This window comes from Ischnura elegans, chromosome 6 (assembly GCF_921293095.1).
Source record: "Ischnura elegans chromosome 6, ioIscEleg1.1, whole genome shotgun sequence".
In the NCBI taxonomy this organism is placed as follows: Eukaryota; Metazoa; Arthropoda; class Insecta; order Odonata; family Coenagrionidae; genus Ischnura; species Ischnura elegans.
The window spans coordinates 91,148,859-91,167,955 of NC_060251.1; the positions used below are offsets into that span (position 1 = coordinate 91,148,859).

At 39.0% G+C, this 19,097-nt stretch overlaps 1 protein-coding gene across 1 annotated transcript in view; it reads right to left on the reverse strand.

Annotated features, from left to right (window-relative positions):
- Window positions 1-6,794: 6,794 nt before the first annotated feature.
- Window positions 6,795-19,097, reverse strand: part of LOC124161159 — a 112,482-nt gene continuing 100,179 nt past the window's right edge. Inside the window, exons 3-7 of the mRNA XM_046537391.1 lie at window positions 12,702-13,582; window positions 11,265-11,334; window positions 11,105-11,170; window positions 9,350-9,453; window positions 6,795-8,348 (exon numbers count right to left, since the gene is read on the reverse strand). Coding sequence (XP_046393347.1) covers window positions 8,156-8,348; window positions 9,350-9,453; window positions 11,105-11,170; window positions 11,265-11,334; window positions 12,702-13,582 — 1,314 coding nt within the window. The 3' untranslated portion in view covers window positions 6,795-8,155. The remainder of the gene's footprint in view (window positions 8,349-9,349; window positions 9,454-11,104; window positions 11,171-11,264; window positions 11,335-12,701; window positions 13,583-19,097) is intronic.

The window sequence follows — 19,097 nt, forward strand, 5'->3', positions numbered from 1 at the left end:
CCCTTGGTCTACTTCCCCGGAGTAGTTTAAATAAAGAAAATATATTTCTAACATGCCATTTTTATGCTTATTGTTTTTTTAAATTTTTTTATTATTTTATTAGCGTAAGCTACATATTATTAAAATCAGTACAGCCGCTCTTGACTAGTAAATGGTGTAACTAAACTGTTAGGTGATTAATAGGCAGTACGAAGTTGGCTGGGTCAGCTAGTATTGGTATAAAAACTCATTGAAACTCTTTTTAAACTATGACTAAGTACTGAATAATAATTATGACAATCAATACATAGAAGTCATAGATTTTCATGGGCAAAAAAAATTTAGCTAAGAAACTGAGTCATCACAGCAATCTAACGCTCTTACCACTTCTCAATGTCACAAATTAATAGTATGTGAAAATTGAAGATTGCTACAGTTTCAAAGGGGTAAGGATGGGAAAAAGACCACTCACAGTGCGACCTCGCTCCGTGATCACGGATACTCGTCCCGCAGCAGCACCTGCGCAACTTGTGCGAGACGCGACTACGTGGCGTGGTGCCTGACAATGTAGTTTCCGACATTTTTTGTACCACTTTTCTGTATCCGTGATCACACAGCCATGGATGTATGGTTTTCAAAACCAGACCTTACATGGAGCATTAATAATACAAGTACAACCATGTTATCGCCGCTACAAAGATCCCGAACTGTCGAAGAAAGCTCTCAATGAGTCCAGGAAGCACTCTAAAACAACATAATAATGGCATGAATAACAATAAATTGCTTGTTTTATGTAAATTATGAACATTACATAAGTGAAAGTGGGGTTTGTCCGCGTCTTCCGATTATCTGTGCTGTCTCTCCCCAGCATTAGCCCGGATAATCGGGAGTTTACTGTATTCAACTGATTAAGGCAGGTTTACATGGAGTATGTTAGAGGGACTCTGGCAGTCTACCCTCTCTTCATGGACTTTCCTCTTTGATTAACTATAAGGCTTATTTCCTTTCATTCTATCTAAAAATACTATTCTCTTCCTTCCTCTCCATCGTTTACCTAACATTCTACCCTCTAATTTGGTTTTCAACATATATTAAACTGTTTCGGACTGGCTGAGGATGGCACAACTGGAGATGGGCACTGCTGAGGGTGGGCTTTGAATCACAAGAATTGCATCAGTGATGTTGCATAGGATGCACAATTGGATAGTTATGAGCTAGGGTTTTCAAACGATGATGCTTTGAGCAGTTGTACTGTCTTGAAAGGAAGTTACTTGAATTAGTTTGTTTGGAGTAGTACTACCTACTTTCAATTTCCTTATATAGCTGAACTATTGTTCGCACGTAGATCACTCGCTAATACATATCTAAAGGTCGACCCACCATCCGCAACCTGGTGGATGCACTCGGTGGCTTTAAGCTCAGCCGCGAGGATCACTCTGTGTTGTGATTGTTTTTGTTTGAATATGGCTGGTAATCTCCCAACTATCGTATTACTGTATTCATTTGTTTTTTTTGTTCTTCACCGGAAGTTGGTTCTTTTAATAAATTGCAGTTTCGCCATGTTATTCAACACGTGTGGTCGTGTTCATTTACGACTCCTCCTGAATCTAAAACCATCGTCCCCCCAGTAACTATTTACAACAGGTTATGGGCCCATCGCACTTTCCACTGCGCTGCTGAATTCAGATTTCTTTATTTTTGTGGTAAACCGTGTGGTAGCAAAGATGCAAGAATCTCAGGTCACTTCGCAGGCGTATGGTTTCGAAAAACTCGTTGGGCGGGAAAACTATTATGACTGGTCGTTCGCGATGACGAACTATTTACGTCGTAATGGATTGTGGAGTTGTGTCCAGGGAAGTGATAATGGCGAAGGTAAAGAACGTAGGGACGAGAAAGCTTTAGCAGACATTTGCCTTATGGTGCAGCCTGTGGTATATCCCCATGTAAGGCCAGCTAAAACGGCAAAGGATGCCTGGAATGCTTTATCCAAGGCATATGAGGATAAAGGCAAGTGGCGGTATGTATCCCTGCTTCGTTCTATGTGCCAAATGAGGCTCGAAAAGTTTGAAACCATGGACACTTATATCAGCGAGGTGATAATGTTGGCACACAAGCTCGAGGGTATCGGTGAGCCGATGGCGGAAAACTTTGTTGCAGCAATGTTGCTTCAGGGGCTGCCAAATTCGTATGACAATCTTGTCATGGCCATCACGAGTGGGGAGAATGTCTTAAATTTGGATCGTGTGAAGACGATTTTGCTAGACGAAAGCTACCGGAAGAGCGTGAGTGCCGGTCAAAATGCGAGTGTTCCCGAAACCACTGCCCTGTATTCCAAGGGCAAGAAGTACAACTCTTCGACCATGGCTGGGAGTTCATCAGTTGTGAAGGCGTGGAAGTGCTGGAACTGTGGTGAAAAGGGGCATCTTAAAACACAATGCCCGCAGTCGCAGAAGAAGAGGGATCCGAACGAGAACAGAGCCGAGGTTAAGGGAGAGAAGAAAGGAGAAAATAGGAAACCGCTGAGAAGTCTTCTGTGTGCCCTGTCGGCTGCATCGTGTGACTCAGATTGGTTTGTAGATTCCGGAGCATCCGTGCATATGTCACCCCATGAAGACCGTATGCATGATTATTGTCGTGACGTTGACAGTCATATTGAGATTACTGTCGGAAATAACGGTAAGCTTAAAAGCAGAGGTGTTGGATCTGTGAACCTAAATGTAAGTGATCACATTTGTGAACTTAAACATGTTGTGCATGTTCCTGGATTGAAAGAAAATTTGATTTCTGTAAGTCAAGTTGCCGACAAAGGGATCACTGTTGTTTATGATAAAAAGGGTTGTAAAATGTATGATGATGACTTTGTCTGTAATGGTACAGAACTAGCTACTGCAAGTAGAACGAGTAATGGGTTATACCGTTTGGATGTTAAATCAAAGCAGGCATTTGTGTGCAATATTAATGATTATGAATTGTGGCATCAAAGAATGGGTCATTTGGGTATGCAAAATATGATATTGTTGCGGGATAAATTAAGTGATTGCATTGATTTCAAGTATGAACCTGCTGATGATTGTAATGCTTGTGTTCTTGGAAAACAGCACAGAAATCCTTTTCCTAAGGAAGGAGGTACTAGGGCAGATGAGGTACTAGGTCTTGTTCACTCTGATCTGTGTGATTTTGGTTCTAATGTAAAGTCATGGAGTGGGTCAAGGTACATTCTTACTTTGATAGATGATTTCTCTCGCAGAACGACTGTTTATTTCTTAAAGAGCAAGTCTGAAACCAAGCAGAGAGTGATTGATTTTGTAAATATGGCTGAAAATGTAACTGGTAAAAGGTTGAAAATTTTCAGGTCTGATAATGGAACTGAGTTCTTGAGTGATGAGTTACAGAATTTCTTTAAAAGCAGAGGAATCACACATCAGAGAACTGTAAGGTATACTCCACAGCAAAATGGTGTAGCAGAGAGACTGAATCGCACCATTCTGGAGAAAGTGCGATGCATGCTCTTTCACGCAGGAAGTCCTAAGGAGATGTGGGCAGAAGCAGCTAACACTGCTGTGTACTTATTAAACAGAAGCCCCCACAGGAGTGTCCCTGACAATGTCCCTGAGGTCCTGTGGTCAGGTAAGAAAGTCAGCTATGATCAGCTCAGGGTGTTTGGTTCTGATGCATATGCTCTAATCCCTGAGGAAATAAGGGGGGATAAACTAAATCCTAGGAGCAAGAAAATGGTCTTTGTGGGTTACTCTTCAGCTTCCAAGGGGTATCGTTTGCTTAATCCTGAAAACCCGAGAGAAATTCTTGTTGCTCGTGATGTTAAATTCATTGAAAATAGTTTCACTGCAATTAAGGCTATTGGTAAAGGGAAGAAGGGTTCTTTCAGTATGCCTGTGCCTGTAAACTTAGATGATGATTTGCCATTTACTTCAGTGTGTAATGTCAGTGATGATGTTCATTGTCAGAGTGAAACAAATGCCAATGTCAATCACATTCATGGAGCAGAGAATGATATTGAAAATCTGTCTTTTGCGGATGCAAATGAGGTGCAAATAAATCCTGGAAATAATGTCGATGAAGGTGAAAGGAGGTATCCTATGAGGGAAAGGCAAAGGAAGGAATTTCCTGGTTTTGAGTTATATTTAGCATGTGATGAAAAGGTAGAACCTACATCAGTTACCGAGGCATTAAATGGTACTGATAAAATTCATTGGAAAGAAGCTATGGAAAGAGAGATCAGTTCTTTTCAGGAAAACGATGTGTGGGATCTTGTAGACAGACCTAAGGGTGGAAATATAGTGCAATGCAAATGGGTTTTTAAATTGAAGCGGAATGGGGAGGGAGAAGTGGACAAGTATAAGGCTCGCCTGGTAGCTAAGGGTTTCTCTCAGCGTTATGGTATTGATTATCTTGACACTTTTGCTCCTGTGGTGAGACATGATACCTTACGATTGTGTTTTTCAATTGCTGTTGCTCATGGTTTGCATGTACATCACTTGGATGTTTCCACAGCCTTTTTGAATGGTTCACTAAGTGAAGACATTTTCATGTACCAACCGGAAGGTTTTGTTTCAGATGCAAGTAAAGTGTATAAGTTAAAGAAGGCCATTTATGGCCTGAAACAGGCTTCGCGTTCCTGGTATGAGAGAATGGATGAAGTCGTATTAAGTGTTGGTTTTAAGAAATCTCAACATGAGCCTTGTGTTTATTTTTGGAGAGATGGTGCATCCATGGTTATAATATGTGTTTATGTTGATGACTTTTTTGTATTCTTTAATGATGAAGTTCAAGCTGAGAAACTGAAACAAAAGCTCCACTCTTGTTTTAAGGTAAAAGACTTAGGATCAGTCGTGGATTGCCTGGGAATGAGGGTAGAAATGGGTAATGGTAAAGTAAAGTTGAACCAAAAACAGGTAATTTTGAACTTGCTGAGTAAGGTGGGGATGGCAGAATGTAAATCTGTGTCAACCCCTATGGTTCCTGGCACTCGACTGACCAAGGGTGAATCGATAACGTGTGATAGTGTACCTTACCAACAAGTGATTGGAAGTTTACTGTATTTATCAGTGTGTACCAGGCCTGATATATCCTATGCTACCAATTACCTCAGCCAGTTCAACAACTGCTATGGAAATGAACACTGGCAGTGTGTGAAAAGAGTGTTAAGGTATTTAAAAGGAACAATTGATGCAGGAATAGAATTCCGAAGGACTGAGAATAATCCGGATATTTGTGGTTTTGTTGATGCGTCATTTGCTAATGACGTCAACAGAAAATCAGTGACTGGGTATGTTTTTGTGTCTGCTGGTGGACCAATCTGCTGGGAGAGTAAAAAACAAAGTGTAACTGCCTTGTCTTCAACCGAGGCAGAGTATATTGCCATTGACTCTGCAGGTAGGAAGGCCACTTACTTGAAGGGGTTACTCTCTGAGTTATGTGGTAGGAAGGGGCCAATTCTTTTATGGAATGATAACCAGAGTGCACTAAAATTAGCCTCTGACAATGGATTGCATGCTCGCACTCAGCATATAGAAGTGAAGTTTCATCACATCAGGGAACTTGTTAAGCATAAGAAGGTTGTCCTCAATTACATGGAATCTGAAAAAATGATTGCCGATGTGTTTACTAAGGCACTTAATGTGACTGCACACCGCAAGTGCATTATTCCTCTGGGTATGGTTAATTGTAAAAATGCAATGTAAAGTTGGTAGATTAAGGGAGAGTGTTGTGATTGTTTTTGTTTGAATATGGCTGGTAATCTCCCAACTATCGTATTACTGTATTCATTTGTTTTTTTGTTCTTCACCGGAAGTTGGTTCTTTTAATAAATTGCAGTTTCGCCATGTTATTCAACACGTGTGGTCGTGTTCATTTACGACTCCTCCTGAATCTAAAACCATCGTCCCCCCAGTAACTATTTACAACACTCTGTAACCATGGCTAAGAGTGTGGAGAATACTATTACTGCTGTGGGTCATACATTCGAGGATGCCGTGCTTTTTATAATGGCTCATCTGGAAGAATATCAAGTGTATCAAATTATTATTGAATTCCCGATGTACTTAGTGAGAAATGGAGAAGAGGTAGAGCTCCACTTAAATAGTAGTTTTGACTGTGGTGCAGCAATTATTATTAAAGATAAAGCCCCCCCTAGAGCTCAGAGAAAGTTTTAATTTTAATATATTTTAGTTAATTTCATTTGTATTACTTATGTAATAGTGTAAGGATTTATAACATATCCCTCAGAAAGCCGTAAAACTCACCATTTTGAACCATTTATCTTAAAATTCTGAAATTTATTAATCTCGCACCTACTGTTTATCCTGGTGGATATACCATACCGCCACGCACCCCGGCATTAGTTACACCTAAACCGCCCCCCCAGCCTTAATTCCTAGCTGCGTCCCTGATTTTGACACAATATTCCTTCTCTTCATTCCTCTTCATCGTTTACCTATCATATCATTCTACCCTCTAATTGTGTTTCCAACGTTCTCTCCCCACTAAGTAGGTACTCCATCCATCCATGCCTTCTGTCTCCTCATTATCTCATCTAGAAGCAGCCTCTCCTTACCCACTATTTCCAGCACATTGTCATTCCTCCTCCTCTCCATCCACATCTCTTTCTCCATATCATCCAGACCCACATCTCAAATGCTTCTAGTCTTCTCTCATCCTCCATCCTATGTGTCCACATCTCCGCACCATTAACTGCAACTCTCCAGATCATAAATTTCATACAATCCATACTGAATGCTTTCATCTCAATAAAAAATTTCATTGGAGGGTTATCGAAATCAGTCAACGGAAACATATAGGGAACAAAAAGTTTTATTCAAATGAAGAATATTACAATACCCACTTCAACTGCTTTTACTGAGAGTTTTTAAACGAGTTAGGACATAAGCTTCTCTTCCTATTGCCTCCCTAATTGCAAATGACATATTTTTGGAAATGTATATGTTAGCCGAATACTTTGGTCATACATTTCAAATATTTTAGAGTGTCAGGCAAACACAGTCAGTGGAAATTGTGAGGATGAATCATTAGAACATTAGAGTTGAAATCATCCAAACAGCTTTCACCCACAAATTGTAGCCTCATACATATGAAATGGTTACACCATTTCTTAATATATGTATGTGAGATCATTTCAAGCTCTTTTGGTAATTATGAAGAAAATATTTGACAGGTGGACAAATAATTAGAGTCCTCATAAATACTACTGTTATAAACATCAACAGTATGATTATTTTATACATAGAGGCACAACACTACTCTAAGCACAAAACACAATTTAATACTACCATAATTACAAACGCACACAGAGATCACAGTCTTAATTAAGCTTACATAATAAAGGCACTGGAGAGTCATTAATCAAACATTATGGCAAGAATTTTGCTTCCAGAAAATAAATATATACAGAAAACAGAATAAACTACATCAATGCCAAGGAGAGTTTCCTGAGCTGGCATTGAATAGCTATAAATAAAAAAATTTACAAGTGCCAAATAAATTAAAAAGTTAGTTTTACAAATCAACCATGCTCATCTCTCCCATATCAAGGTTAAATTTAGAAATAAATATCTAAGAATCAGTGTTATGCATGGGACTTTTGCATTTAGAACTTCATCTTCTAGTTCTGAATTTAGAGCCTTATGAAACTGGTGAGATGGATTTACAAGACAATACATAATTGCTGATATTCACACAATGGCCCCCTTAAAAAAACCTGTGCATTTGTGATACTGAAACAGGAAAAAATATTTTTTCACAAATATTCAAACAACATTACATAGGCTTGGCCAAAAATTAATAAGTGTTTTTCTGCAGAGTAATGAAAAGAATTTTTTGATGAAACAAGTGTCCAAGGACATTAAAAACTGACTGACTCACATTATACGTTCATTGCTATATATATGTGGCACTAAAAGGAACTCATTAAATTGGTCCCACTGCGATAAAGTATGACTACCTACCTACTTACAAGAATCAGCACTTGTCGTGACTAAGCTAATAGCACCAAAGCATTTATGATATATCCCAACAATTTTCTATTTACAGACTCTGAAATCACCAAATTCAAACTCAAAACAGTGGTCCACTTGCAAGTATTTATTGTCAGAGAACAATTATTGTTCTGCTATTTCTCCGGGTACACTCTCTCAAAGAATTATCTTCTCCTATCTACTGTAGACACAGCTTTGACAAAGCATGAGCAGCAGGATGGCAGACGGAATGTGTCAGACTGTGGTTCTCCATTATTATTCAACGCCAACAATCTTCTGTATATGTATTTCTGCCGGCAAACAGTTTTATATCCCAAAGGAAATGCTGAGGTCAGAAGGCATTCTGACCCAGGTCTCCTATTGGAAGATGAAAAATAAACTATGTAAAGAAAATGATTGATAAACAATGGTATTGGATCAGCCCATTAATTTAATAATAAAAACTTACTATGCGTGTTGCAATTGTAACGAAATCATCATTAGGTACTCATAAATCCCCATTTGAGACAGATAGATACAGGGTGGTCAGAAATTCACTGATATGCAACCATGGGTGTTAGAGAGTAAGTTATTTAACACGTTTCATATGAATGGCGAGAATTCTCATCATTTTTTCTGAGCGTTCCGGACAGATGACAACAATTCTCGTCATTCAGGCACGTCAACTTATACAATTTTTAATCACACTAAAGGTATTTGGTATTACGTTATCAGTTGTTGCTCGTTACTTATCATAAACAGACGTATCATAATGCTTGATTGGGTCAAGTTACCACCACGGGGGTCCAGACCCCCCCAAAATATAAAAATACAATAATTAACCTTTCCCATGCTAAAAAGTTACAACTTGAACGACCGCAGCTAGTCCCCCCCCCCCTCCCCCTAGTTTTGATTCTGGGTACGCCCATGTAAGGATTGAGTCCTATAGTCATGGAGGTTCTTTCTGGGTGCCGACTGCATGTCCATCATCAATTGTTCTCCTATTAGGGGAGGGGGCTGTTGGGGTGGAGTTCAGCATGAAGGGCTTGGTGGCCATTGAAAAATTAGAAAACCTCATCTCTTGGGGAATTATGGAGGAGAAGAACACCTTTTAATGGAGGACTCCAGGATGAATGATGGACAACTTTACAAATAAGTACTTTTGGCCCATGATCTCCAGGAGAAAATTAATAGGATCAACTATGGACATATGTATATCGAAATGGAAATCACTGTTTTCCAATTTTTCAAATGCAGATCTCCTCATGCCCCTTTAAACACATATCAAAGAAATTGCTGAGTGACAAGATACAGTAACCCAAATATAAGAGTTAAGTAAGATTGTAATTAATGGCAGGTCAGAGAAAAATACTACTTACAGGCATTTCTCAACCCTGACACCTTGGATGTACTCCTCTTGATTCACCACGTACATCCATCTCTCGTCTTTGTTCTGCGCCACTTTTGGATACACTACTTGTTCCTGGAATGAATTAAGTCATTATGATTGTGAAGCAGGGAAAGGAACTTTAGCAGTGATACAAATAAATGAGTAGCATGAACGTAGCCAGGGAATTTGACTAGAAGGGGCTGTGGAAGCAACCACAGATCACCCATTCTCCGTCCCCACTTAAACAGGGGGTTTTTCTCAACTTGAAATTAAATTTAAAAAAAATTTGAACCTTCTCAGAACTTAAATAAAGCCTAATAAAATAGTAAGCCCATACTAATTAGAAAAATGGGAGTGGTTTCTACATAATATCTTCCTCTCTATTCCCTCCTCTGTTACTGAACAAAGTGGACCCAAAAATAATTCCTTAACTTATCCTTTTCCTAAAGAAAGTATATATATGTAATAATTCATCTGAGATTGAAAAAATGAAATATTTGGATGGGACAGTAAGTAACAACATAATTGTTTTGCAATACAGAATGGTAGGAGGGATCTTCACCCTTTATTAATGCCAGGGCCAAAAATCAATATCATATCATCCGGAGGGCCGCAATGCTCCATGTCACTTTACCACCACATGCATAAAATTTTTAAAAACATATAATTTCAAAGTGCAATAATCTTTTATGGTTAAAAAGTTCAATCAATCAATACGATTTTTGATACTACATATTTATTTTTGACGAGTGTGTCGATGTATATTTTATATTGTGTGGCATGATACAATACTTTCATTAGCCTCTACGAGCTGCAAGAAATTATCTGCCAGGGCACAGGTTGAAGACCTATGCTTTGCGAGGGGGGGTTCCGGGGGTCTGGACCTCCCCCCCCCCCCCCCAAACAATATGAGAACCTAATTACTTTGCTTAATAAAAGAAAAAAATATTGAAATATCATGAATCAAAAGATTTCTTTGTAAAATGAATTTTTTTTTTCGTTTATGAAAAGGTTAAAATTAGTTTAAAACCATTATTTTGTACTCTGTTTTTAAAAAATTTCCACCCCTGGTTTTGGGACCCCCCTGAACGAAATTCCTGGTTACGCTACAGTAGAAGATCGTTGATGTAAAGCATGATATTTTATTGGACATACGCACATGATATCTATATATTATGGGGAAAAAACTTAAAAGTGGTCATCTTTCATGATAATGATTTTATAAAAGTAGTTTTACAAAAAAACTTTGAAAGCAATACATTTCTCAAATACATAGCAACAAATTCACTCAAGCCATTGTAGTCCACCTGCTTTGCTTAATCTAAAACAATGAGAGTTCTAACAACCACTTCAAGTCAAGATATTTCAGCTTCGAGTTATCTGCAGAGATATAATTTGAATTGCTATTCTGGGAACAACCAAGTGCCACTCAAGAAGCTATTTTAACACATGGCAAAAATAACAATGTTGACCACTTCAGACCAGATCATGTTCTCAAGAATAACTACCATATAAACAATCACCACTTGAGTGAACTAATCTTTTAAGAATTGAGTGAGCAAGCAGACCTACTCATGTTGTAGTAGAAAATCATTCACAAAAATCACTATGGTATATAAATGGCATAAAAATGTGTATAATATGTGAATGTATATAATGTGCATAATATATGTATAATATGTGTATAAAATGAGTATAATATGTGAATAGATATGGTACATATATAATAGAAATATGTACTCACAACAGATTGGCACAAGGTATTCTCATCTGTGGAATCAATTCGCTGAGAAATCGAGGTGTCATTCAACTGGAAAAATAAATATTTAATTAATATCGATATTGTTACTTTATCAGCATAGCTATCATGAAAACCACCTGAATACCTTTCTACTTCTACTTACCAATAGGTCGTTGCCAAAAAATTCCTTCAGAGTATCTCCTCCCTTTCTCAAGACTACCTTCACGTGCTCACTACAAATGCAAAAGAGAAAAAAATCAATAGCTATTTGCAACAGAGTAAATCAGGTATAAGTATAACAGTGAGTTATTTCAAGCAATTAACAGCAGGGAAAAATAAGTTGATTGTTTTCATTATGTCTATAATACTACAGACGTAAGCAGTGAATTAGCATCTGAGTACTCAGAGCATTTACATAAATCAAAGCTGCTTACGCTTATTAACACTTTGCGTACGGATGGCGAGAATTCTCGTCATTTTTTTCCCGAACTTTCCGGATGGATGAGGAAGATTCTTGTCATTTATGCGCGTCAACCTGAACAATTTCAAAGCATACAATACGTATTGGTTAGTACATTTTCAGTTGTTGTTCGTTATTCATAACGAATTGATAAATCATAACGTTTGATTGGTTAAAGTTATATTCTAAACATTAGCTTTTTAACCACGTTTAAACCAAAGGCATTACGCCCTAATAGGCACATATTTCCAAAATCGACGTTCCTAGGAATTTGAATACCCCGGTATGCAACGTGTTAACATGAATTTATACTGTTGTTTTCATTTCATAAGATTGAAAATTTTTAAATTAATAGACACACCTCTAACTAAGGAATACTGAAATTGAATAAAAATTGGACTTCGTTGAAGAGCCATTTTCTCGTAAGTGAGGTCAAAAATGCTAAACAAAGGTTCCCCAAACTTAAGAGGAATCCCTGCATATTAATTGAATCAATGTTATTCCTTATATAAGCATAATGAATAGAATTTTTTAAGGCAAGCCAGTTTTGAGAGGTGAGTAGCTAAAATTTATTTCATGCAACAATTATTACATATTTATAAAAAATCTTACTAACAAACAATTCCTTGAATTCACCACACAAAAACAACATCAGGCGGATCATACAGCAGGCATGATATTTCAACACTGGTGTTAATGGATAGTCAACATTTTTGGATGGAAAATTCAAGTTGTATAAACAAAGATAGCATAAAGGTGGATAGGAAACGTTGATGATAAACGAACAGCAATACAAATACGAGCACCATCAGATAAATGAAAACGAGAAGTATTCGAATAAAAAATATATCCATTACAGAAAAAACAAGATCGCCGAAATATTTTTACACTTTTCTTTCCTTCATGAATGTTATGGGTTTGATTTGCGAGTGTAAAAAAATACATACTCTAAAAACTCGGTCGCATGAATGAATTAATTGTGAAATCAAACCAGTGCAAATGACGAGATACAATGCATCAGATAAAATTGCCGATGATTGACTCTAAAATTCATTACAGGACCCCGAAAGGAGATTTACTAACAGTATATGCATTTATTTCATTTAATCGCCAACAATAAAGGCTCGGAAGGGTACTCACGTGGGATAGTTGTCCACAGATTCACAGAAAGTGCTGCCTTTTGCACAGTTTGGCGCGACAGACCCAGGAGCAAACTTCCCCTTGTTTGTCTCCTTGGTGGGCCCTGGGAATACAATGACCTCTTGGGTGCCATCCGACTTGCCCTGGTCTAATGAATCTCCCATCCCCTTGCCTGGACCCATGCGAACGGAGGGACCCCCACCTTGCTGCGACTGTTCGACCCTCGAGCTGGTCTTGCTCTGCTCCTGAGGGTTGGTTTTCCTGTTGTCCCTGTGCAGAACTGTGGAGGTGGACTGGTGAGCCTTAGACGGGCCGGAGTCCAGGCGGACTTGGCCGGATGACCAATGCGGTATCTCGTCACTCCTCTGCGAGGCTGTGTGGTGCTGCGTGTTTTGGTGCTGGGTGCCTTGGTGCTGGTGTTGTGGTGCCCGGTGCTGCTGCCCGTCCCGACCTGACTGGAGGGTTATGCGTGGGTTCAGGGGAGTTATGTGGGCGCGTGATTGGTTGGGGTCCTCTTCCCGTCTAGGGGATGTGTGTCTACCCCCTTGGTCTCTGGTAGATTCGAAGGGCCTGACTGGCTGGGATGATGGTGGAGGTACCACCCTTGAAGATGAACTTCCGGTAGATCCCCTGTTGTCATACTGGTCAAAGGGGCGCACCGGGAGGTCATCGGTTTCCCTCTGGTTGAAGGGCCTAACCGGAAGACTCTGTGAGATGTCGCGTACTTCGTCCCTGCCGTCTGCCTGGCTGAACGGTCGGATAGGTTGGCTGGAGGAAGGCTGTTGCATCACCTCAAGGTTGTGCCTGCCATCCGACTGTCTGTAACGCCTGATTGGGATGCCATCGTCCCCAAACTGCGGTCTTCCTTCAGCAAAGGACATCTGGAATAGCATCAAAGAAAAAAACTGTAGATCCAGTGATAAATGGCTGATCTTCTAGCATTTTAAAATGCAGGATATGGCATGATATTTGAGAGGTGACCGATAGCTCTGGTTATTTTCAACATTGGTAATGGTGGGGAAGAAAGTTTGGAGGGAAACTCAGGGTTGTCATAAGCCTGCTCTTCATGAAAGGCAGCAAGGGGATCACTGCTTGACGCCCCATCTGGTGGACGGAGAACTGTGTCTGAAGTGCTTCCCACAAAACACTCTAGCAGGGATTGAGCAGTCTTTGAGAAATCTTTGACACCACCGGACTTTGAAACCACACCATCCCGATCCCTTCATAAAATGGAGATTATCATATAGCTGAATAAATAAAAATTCCTACGTCAGGCGAAATAATAACTTAACAAAGAGATATTCCCTTCGAATATGCCTGTAAGTCCACGTTATGAGAGCTTAAGTTTGAGGCAACCCAAAGAGCACATATAAACTAGCTTTACGTAAAATTAGGAAGAAAAGGTGAAGACACACCTTTAATGAACATCAAAGGCAGCATGAATTATCCACAGGCACACGCGCAAATTATACAAATGAAAAAGTGAGCAACACATTGAAAATAACTGCCTTAAAGATTGAAAAAATCCGGATTATGGCTTAAAAAGCACGCCGTAAACTGCAGAAAACTGCTAAATGGCCGTTGATGATAAACGAACAACAATACATATACGAGCACAATCAGATAGACGAAAACGAGAAGTGTACGGAGAAAAAATATATCCATTACAGAAAAAAAAGACATCGCCGAAATATTTTTATGCTTTTCTTTCTTTCATGAATGTTCTGGGTTTGAGTCGCGAGTGTAAAAAAATACACACTCTAAAAAATCGGTCGCATGAATGAATTAATTGTGAAATCAAACCAGTGCAAACGACGAGATACGATGAATTAGATAAAATCGCCGACAATTTACATTAAAGGATCGCGAAGGGAGATTTACTAACCGTATATACATTTATTTCATTTAACCAGCAGAAATAAAGGCTAGGAAGGACAGCAGCTACACATTCTAGCTATGTATAGAGCATTGGCGCAGCGAGGGGTTTAGGGGGATAAACCCCCCCCCCCAGAACTCAGAGATATTTTAAACTTTACTCCATTTTACTTTATTGGATAAATATTATTTATAGAATAGTGTAAGGGCTAATAAAATATCCCTCAGAAAGCCGTAAAACTCACCATTGTGAGCCATTTATCTTAAAAATGTCTGGGGAAGGGCACCCGCACTTCCGTATTCCAACCCCCCAGTATTAGTTGCTCCTGAAACCCCCTCTAGCCTTTATTCTTAGCTGCGCGCCTGGCATAGAGGATTTCTACGTGTGCTAGTGAAATCAGATGCGAATCCAATTTTTGTAATGAGACTTTTTCAAGTAAATTTTGAAGTGTGAAAAGAAAAATTCTTCTTGGAGAGATTGGAAATGATGTTCTATCTTTGACGTCAATAAGCGGATTTTTTTGATGCTCCCTGGTGAAATACTTATTTTTTGTCATCTTATTGAGAAAGGAAGAGAAGGAAGAATGGAGAAGATGAAGTGGACGGAGAGGATGGGGAGAAGTTGCCTCTCCTCACCCACCATGTCCTGCACTTCGTCGTTCTCCTCCTCTCCATCTACTTAACCTCTGCCATTCCACACCCACATCTCGAACGCCTCAAGTCTCCTCTCATCTTCCTTCCTAAGTTTCCACGTTTCCGCACCGTATAGAGCTACCCTCCAAATCAGACTCTTCATTAACGTTTTCCTCAAATGCTTACATAACGATCCTCTCATAAGCTCCATTCTGTTTATGAAATCCTCATTTGCTTAAGCAATTCTCTTCCTAATGTCCTTACTGCTGTATCCGTTTTCCTTCATTGCACTGCCCAAATAATTGAATTGATTTAACTGCTCGAGTTTTCCCCCGCCTACTTTTACTTTTTTTATACTAAGAAGGATACTTAGCAGAATAATTTCTATAAGAATTTATTTATTCGAGTAATTTTTCACATACAGCCGTGGCGCCAATTTACAGTGGAAGGTTTTCAACAATAAAGTGAATTAGACACGATACATTAACAATATAAAAACCAACAAAGAATTAACCAGCAATGAAAGTAAAACATTCAATTGGCAGACAGATGGAACAGAGCTTGTGCAGTGAATTTCTTGCATGACAGGTAAAAAAAAGATCAATGGAAGGAAGGAGCGAATTTAGAAGGGAGAAGAGGCGATATAAATGTGAGCGCTTGGTTAAGGAGATTCTGGGAATAGGCAAATGGAGTAGGGAGAGCGAGCGGGTGGAACGAGTCGGTATTCTAAAATTCAAGAGAGAGAGGAGTTCAGGGCAGTCAGAGGTCAAGTTTCGGATATTGTGTAGAAAGTTGAAGTCCGTTTTAAGTCTGGGATTCTGTAGATTAGACAAGGAAAGAGAAGACAATACAGCATCAGAGGACATATTGCGTAAATGAGGGACTCTATATCTAAATATTTTGGCAAAGAAATCCGACTAAAAAGATGTTTACATTTAGACCCTTCAATCTCTTAAGGCAAAATTGTCACATTATTAATATCACCCTGAAGCAGTGGCGGGTACAGATGGGGGGCACGCCCCCCCCCCCCCCCCCTGCGGGTCCGCCCATATTGCCAAACGTTGCAGAACCACAACTGTGAGATCATGAGATGGCATTTAATATATATGTGTAAAATTACTTTACTTAAAATTTTATTTGACTCTGCCTGTGACTTAATTATTTTTTATTACGATAAAACTAAAGGCAACTTGAGATTTTTTTACGCCCCCCCCCCCCCTTTAGTGTTTTCTGTATCCGCAACTGCCATGGAAAACTTTCAATCACAAATCACTCAAAAAAAAGTTTTATAGCATGGGGATGCAAGAAATCATATGGGCCCGTATTTTCCCCGGCACATGACCTTCGAGTCTGTTTGTATACCTGCTACGCCTCATGGTGACCCTAGTAGCGAAGACGAAGAGAAAGGCCTCCGATCTGGTAATATTTATGAAACACTCATGGTCAAGTTCTGGGAAACGATTGAGGACGTTCACTTTTGAATCGAGTTGCAAGGGAAACTGCTTCGTGCCATGAACCAGATGGGACTGCACAGAGGAGGCCCAATTCCATCGCGTTGAAGATTGACTTCCGTTGCCACTTCGGTCGCATTTTAATAGGCTGTCAAAAAATTACCGCGGCGCGATGATGAGTGCAATGCGATCCGTTTTTTTTTATAATATTTCACAGAATAATGTTTGTCATTACGAGGAATAGCATTTAAAAAGCTACGAATGTGATAGATCACATCACCATGAGTATGAATTTCGGTTAATACCCATGGACGTAGCCGTAATCAAAACTAGGGAGAAGGGGGAAACTAGCTGTGGTCGTTCAAGCAGTAACTTTTATGCACAGAAAAGGTTAGTGAAACCAAAATTTTAAGGAAATTATGACAGCAATTTATTAGTTGTATAATTGTTTGCTTGAAAAAAATTATGATTTTTATTTTAGTTCCATAGCTTATACTAATATAATTTTTCTCCAAAAGAAAAAATTGTTCATAACTTTTGTTTTGAACTAAATTTATTTTCGCTTCTGGTGGGGGGGGGGGGGCAGTTGGGTACGCCCATTTTAATTCCCAATATCGTACCTTATTTCCCCGAGAAACTCAGATCAATTTTTCCGTCAGCGAAGCCAGTGGCGACTTCTGTAACCTATTTACATGAGCGGTGGTCGACAACACATTTAGAGGCAACTTGGGGATCCTATTTTGTAATATTCGCGCCATGAACTATGATTGCCCTACGGAACCTGATAAGACGCACTGACGGAGGAATAAAAACCCAATCTAGTAATGTGGTAAACGAGAGTTGCTATGAAGACGAACACGGCAGAGTGATTGTTTTGAATGAACGAATTAACGGCTTTAGTGATGCTCTAGGAAACCCATAAGAGCAAAAAACATTAGTACAGATAAAAATCTGATGAAAATACTATAATTATTAAACAAGTACAACAGAAACACAGGGGTAATAGTATACAATCGTCAAAAAAATCAAATTCATCAACACAAAAATTCTTACATTTCAAAACAACAGCACTACTCGTTTAAATATTCGTACAATTCCATCTTAAAAGATCCACGGGTGGAGGAGCAATTTATTGAGGAGTGTAATGAACTCCAAAACTTGGATACTATGGAGACGGTAATAGGTCTGCCCTGGTTCTTCTGACGGAAACAGTATTTCTGAGGGGGGATAGGTCGTAGAGGCATTGAGACATATGAATGTGAAAGAGAGAGAACAGAAAGGACCACAAAGTAGCTCCTTCGGGAGCCAAGAGGCAGCCTTTTCCAAGGCAACTGAGTTCTCAGAAACATGATATTATCTGCGAAGATAGAATATAAATCTAAGAAAACTGCTAATTAATCGCTTGATACGTTTTCGCAATTGAGAAGAGAAGGAGTTCATTTGGAGAAGATTTGCATTGGAGGTTGATTTGGAGGAGACTGAAGACCCTCAAAAATTAGGACAGAATTTGAACCCACTGACACCCTCTTCCGCTGCCTATGACCTTGCCCACAATCGGCGGTAAAATATTTTATTCGGATTTTCAGCGACTATTTCAAAGACAAGTTTTTAATGACAAAATATTATAAACGTAAGTATTGCAAAGGTTTTACAATGAACCGATCATATACAGCTGGAAAACTATTAATACTACCATAATCGAGTAATAAACCGTGAAAACTGCTGAACCGACGGTAGCTTAAGTCAGCCTAAACTACGAGATTAAGGAACGTTTTGGGATATTTAATTTCAGTATTTAATATTCAGTTTTCGAAAAAGTAGCATTTCATATATGATATGCTTCAAGATCAAGAAGAAAAATTGGAGTACTATATTTTTATGGCATGTGAATCAGAGAATTAATATTTAAATTAGAATTTTTCCCAGGGATTCGTATCCACAGCAGCATAATTTTCATAAAACTACGCTGACGTAAATTACAGAACCCATTCGCTAATTTATGTTAAATAATAGCAATGTGAAGTGCCGATTTTGTCTTTTTACCACGAGTTTGGAAAATGGAATCGAGCTAATGATCTAAATTATGGACATACAAACATTTTGGTTGGAATTTGATTTTTTCCACCAATATGCCTTCATAACCACAAAACCTTTCCGAAATTTCGGATCTTAAATATTTGAAGTGGATACAATATAACATTGGCATAGTCACGACCGTGATAAATTCGTTTTAAATTAGTTACACATATCACACACCTACTTCGAAAGAAATATCTTCCAACACTGCTGGCAATATAACTATATTTTCATGCCAAATTTAATGTAGCAACTTACAACCTAGACTTTGACGAAGGACATGGCCACCTCGCATAACATGTAGCGGCTTGCACAAAGGGAGAATGAAATCGTCGATATCCATAAAATACATCGTTCAAAG